General features: G+C 41.0%; 1 protein-coding gene across 1 annotated transcript; it reads left to right on the top strand.

Moving 5' to 3' along the window:
- Positions 1 to 259: 259 nt before the first annotated feature.
- bdkrb1 (bradykinin receptor B1) lies at positions 260 to 1,635 on the top strand. The gene has a single exon (XM_062397945.1). It carries the CDS (start codon positions 260 to 262, stop codon positions 1,355 to 1,357), a length of 1,098 nt encoding a protein of 365 aa, XP_062253929.1. The 3' UTR covers positions 1,358 to 1,635.
- Positions 1,636 to 3,407: the final 1,772 nt, after the last annotated feature.

Here is a 3,407-nt window from a genome sequence, read left to right as displayed (position 1 = left end):
GGGAATATTTTCAGGAAAAACATGGTAAGGACTTCTCAATGACCATCCTTTCTTTCTCAAGGGTCTTTGAAATGTAGTTAGCTGTTTAGCAATTAAATTGTATATCATTTGAAGGTTAAGGTGTCGCATGAAAACATTTAACAACATAGAAGTTCCAGACATGCAGCGAAAGAAATAGGTAAGACAGCAGTTTTCTGTGTGTCTTTTGAATCCAACTGTAGCATCATAATGATGCGTTCTGACATTTTTTTCCAAGCCCATGGAGCCAATGAAGCTTACTTCTGTGGCGGCACTTTGGTCTGAATACAGCACCACGTCCCTGCCAGCGGCTCCATCAGAGTCTCCGACCTCCGCAGAGTGGGAGGTTGTCCGGACTGTCGTTCCCCCTTACATCTTCATCCTGTGCATGATAGGGCTTCTCTTTAACGGCTTTGTCCTGGCAGTGTTTGTAGCCCAAAGGGATCGACTGACTGTAGCAGAGATCTATCTGGGCAACCTGGCACTGGCCGACTTCATTCTGCTCTGTGGCCTTCCTTTCTGGGCAATAAACATACTCAACGGCTATAACTGGCCGTATGGAGACACCCTATGCAAACTGGTCAACTCCATCATCATCATCAATTTCTACACCAGCATCTACACCATGGTCATGATTAGCGTTGACCGCTACCTAGCCCTCGTACAGACAATGAAGGCCAGGTGGCTGAGACGGACACGTTATGCCAAGGTGGCCTGCCTCATCCTGTGGACATTAGGAGTTCTCCTGAGTACTCCGACCATGATTCACAGAAAGGTGAAGTTCCTCGAGGACTACCAGACAACGTCCTGTATATTGGATTACTCCCATGATATCTCATGGAAGTTTGCTCATCAGATCCTGATGAACATTGTTGGCTTTGCCCTGCCTGTTCTGATTATTGTCTTCAGCAGTGGAAACATCATCAACGCTTTGGCTCAGAGGAGGCAGAGTGTAGGTTTTCATGACGCTGATGATAGAAAGGCCACAGTACTTGTGTATTCTGTCACGCTGCTCTTCTTACTTTGTTGGGGACCCTTCCAGATAATCACCCTCCTCGACACCCTGTGTGACTTCCAGGTGTTGGACGAGGAGCTGTGGTTTCACACTCTCGATATAGGAGGTCAGGTTTCAGTGTATCTGGCCTTTCTCAACAGTGCCCTCAACCCACTGCTCTATGTCTTCTCAGGGCAGTACTTTAGGCGGAAAGTTATCGCCATCTACAGGAGGAGAAGGCATCATCACAGAGGATCAGATCAGACCACATATCAACGCTCTGTTGTGTCCACTTACATCAACAGAGCGGACCAAATTAAGCCTGTTGTCATTTTTAATAAATAAGATCAGATGTGATCATTTCTTATGCTGCTAATGGGTAAAATGATACAACATACATGATATGAATCAGATTCATTGATACTTATGACAATGTGGGTAAAGAGCATTATCAGGGGATATTTAATACTGTGCTTTTATGTACACAATAATGGATGTAATATGTAGGGGAAATGACTGTGTATTCTAATGAGAAACACAATTTAGAGTTTGTCTTTTGCCACATAGTAGGCTCATATAGTAGAATGTTCACCCATGTACTTTGTGAACTATTGAATTCTCAATTCACCTGATACAGTGAAATTAAAGTTTACTGTTGTTTCTCTTGACAGTATCTCCATCCATCTCTTGCTTTTTGTGTATTACTGGAGTGCTTTCTATGAGCAACTCAAGGGAATACACAATCTTCATTAATGAATATAAATACAGATTTTGAGTGCGAAAAGTAAGGCATTCAGTGACCTGCTCTTAGAATTTATCTATTCACGTTGACTTCTTCAGATATGAGGTGATATCGTTTAAGCAGACGACAGCAACTTCATATTTGGTTTGCATGAATAATAGAAGCATTTTTGATTACTTCATGGATATCATGATATTCTTAATAATCTGATAACATCACTTTGATCACTTGTAGCCTATCTATTAGTGCTCAACTATGATTACAGGTTGTTTTTAGGTAAATCCAGTCCAGGAGAACCTGTCCCTTATGATTCAGCAGTTTACAGTAGCAACTTTGTGAGTCAGAGGAAGTTTTCCTACTGAGCTTGTTCACTTTCTCTTTTAAAACTTGCCTGTAATGAATCATAACTATCACCGTTTTGGTGCTTTTCCAAATATTCAATTGCAAACCATTTGTATGATTATAATCACCAGGAAAAGACTCTTAACCTTAGAGATTCACTGACTTTCATCAAGCACGACCCCGATATCTCCACGTCATTTGAGAACACTGACTGCAATTCTGTCTTCATTCTGTTTAGCTATTTGGAGATACGCTCATGTTAGTGTACGTTAAATTGTATGTGTGTGTGTGTGTTACCATACCAGCATGCTAAAATTTATGCTATAACGACAAAATAATTGAATTGACTGTTCTCTCTCTCTGTTTAGCTAAACTAGAAACAAATGATGCCAAACAAGCATTTTACAGCAAACGTTTTAGGATTAGGCCTCGAAATGTTTAGCCCTTGTTTTCATACTAACGTATTGGATGAACATTAAAAAAGATAATCTACGGTATCCTTGTGTATCTCTGTTAAGCCTGTTGTATGTTCCGACCTGACATCCAGTTATTTCATGTCATTAATCTACTGTAAGCCCTTGTTTTGACCTGGTTTAACTTTGTTTATCCCCACCCACTAATGTGATCACGTCATTTCCCCGCCGTATTACGACTTTATATCCCTGATAGATCCTTGGAAAAGACTCAAAAGTTTATTTCACAGAGGGAAGGTCTGTGTTTTGTGTTCCTGCTGCATCTTTCATTCAGGAATTTAAAGGGAGGGAACTTTGAGTTTTGGCAGTGCTTGAATTTGTGTCTCTGTTTTATTTCCATGTGTTGACAGCAAAGATTAGTTGATAAAAACCAAACCCCGAAACGGGAGAAGCGAAATATATTTCAGCCTTTTTTTAAATTTGTATTCAATGCACACCCGAGTTTTTTCCACATTCTTCTGTAATAAGATCTTTGGTCTTTGTTGTCTGTGCCAGCAATAACGCCACTGCTTGCATTCTTTCAACATGCAGGTGCACAGACATGAATCCCATCAATCAGCGCTTCCTTAACGAGATGTGAGCCCACCGTCTACCTCAGGTTCATTCTCACACGTTCCACTGGTTCAGATTTGAGTCCCTGCAAAGTGAATGAGGACATATTTATTCACAGACAGGTAGAAATTCCATCGTGCCACATTCTTTACTTAAATGAAGAATTTGAGATGTTTATGTGACCACGGCTAGTTGCTGGTCACTGGGTTTAACTCCATCCAGAGCACGTACACAGGTAATTTCTGGCCTCACAAAGTGGTAATTACAGCTGCCATAACCTTCTGTT

The sequence above is a fragment of the Platichthys flesus genome, chromosome 10, assembly GCF_949316205.1.
Source record: "Platichthys flesus chromosome 10, fPlaFle2.1, whole genome shotgun sequence".
Taxonomy (NCBI): domain Eukaryota; kingdom Metazoa; phylum Chordata; class Actinopteri; order Pleuronectiformes; family Pleuronectidae; genus Platichthys; species Platichthys flesus.
The sequence above is the reverse complement of the archived record's forward strand: the minus strand, read 5'-3'. Positions and strand labels throughout refer to the sequence as shown.

Coding starts and splice junctions, on each gene's coding strand:
- bdkrb1 (XM_062397945.1), top strand. CDS start 260: ATGGAGCCAATGAAGCTTACTTCTGTGGCGGCACTTTGGTCTGAATAC.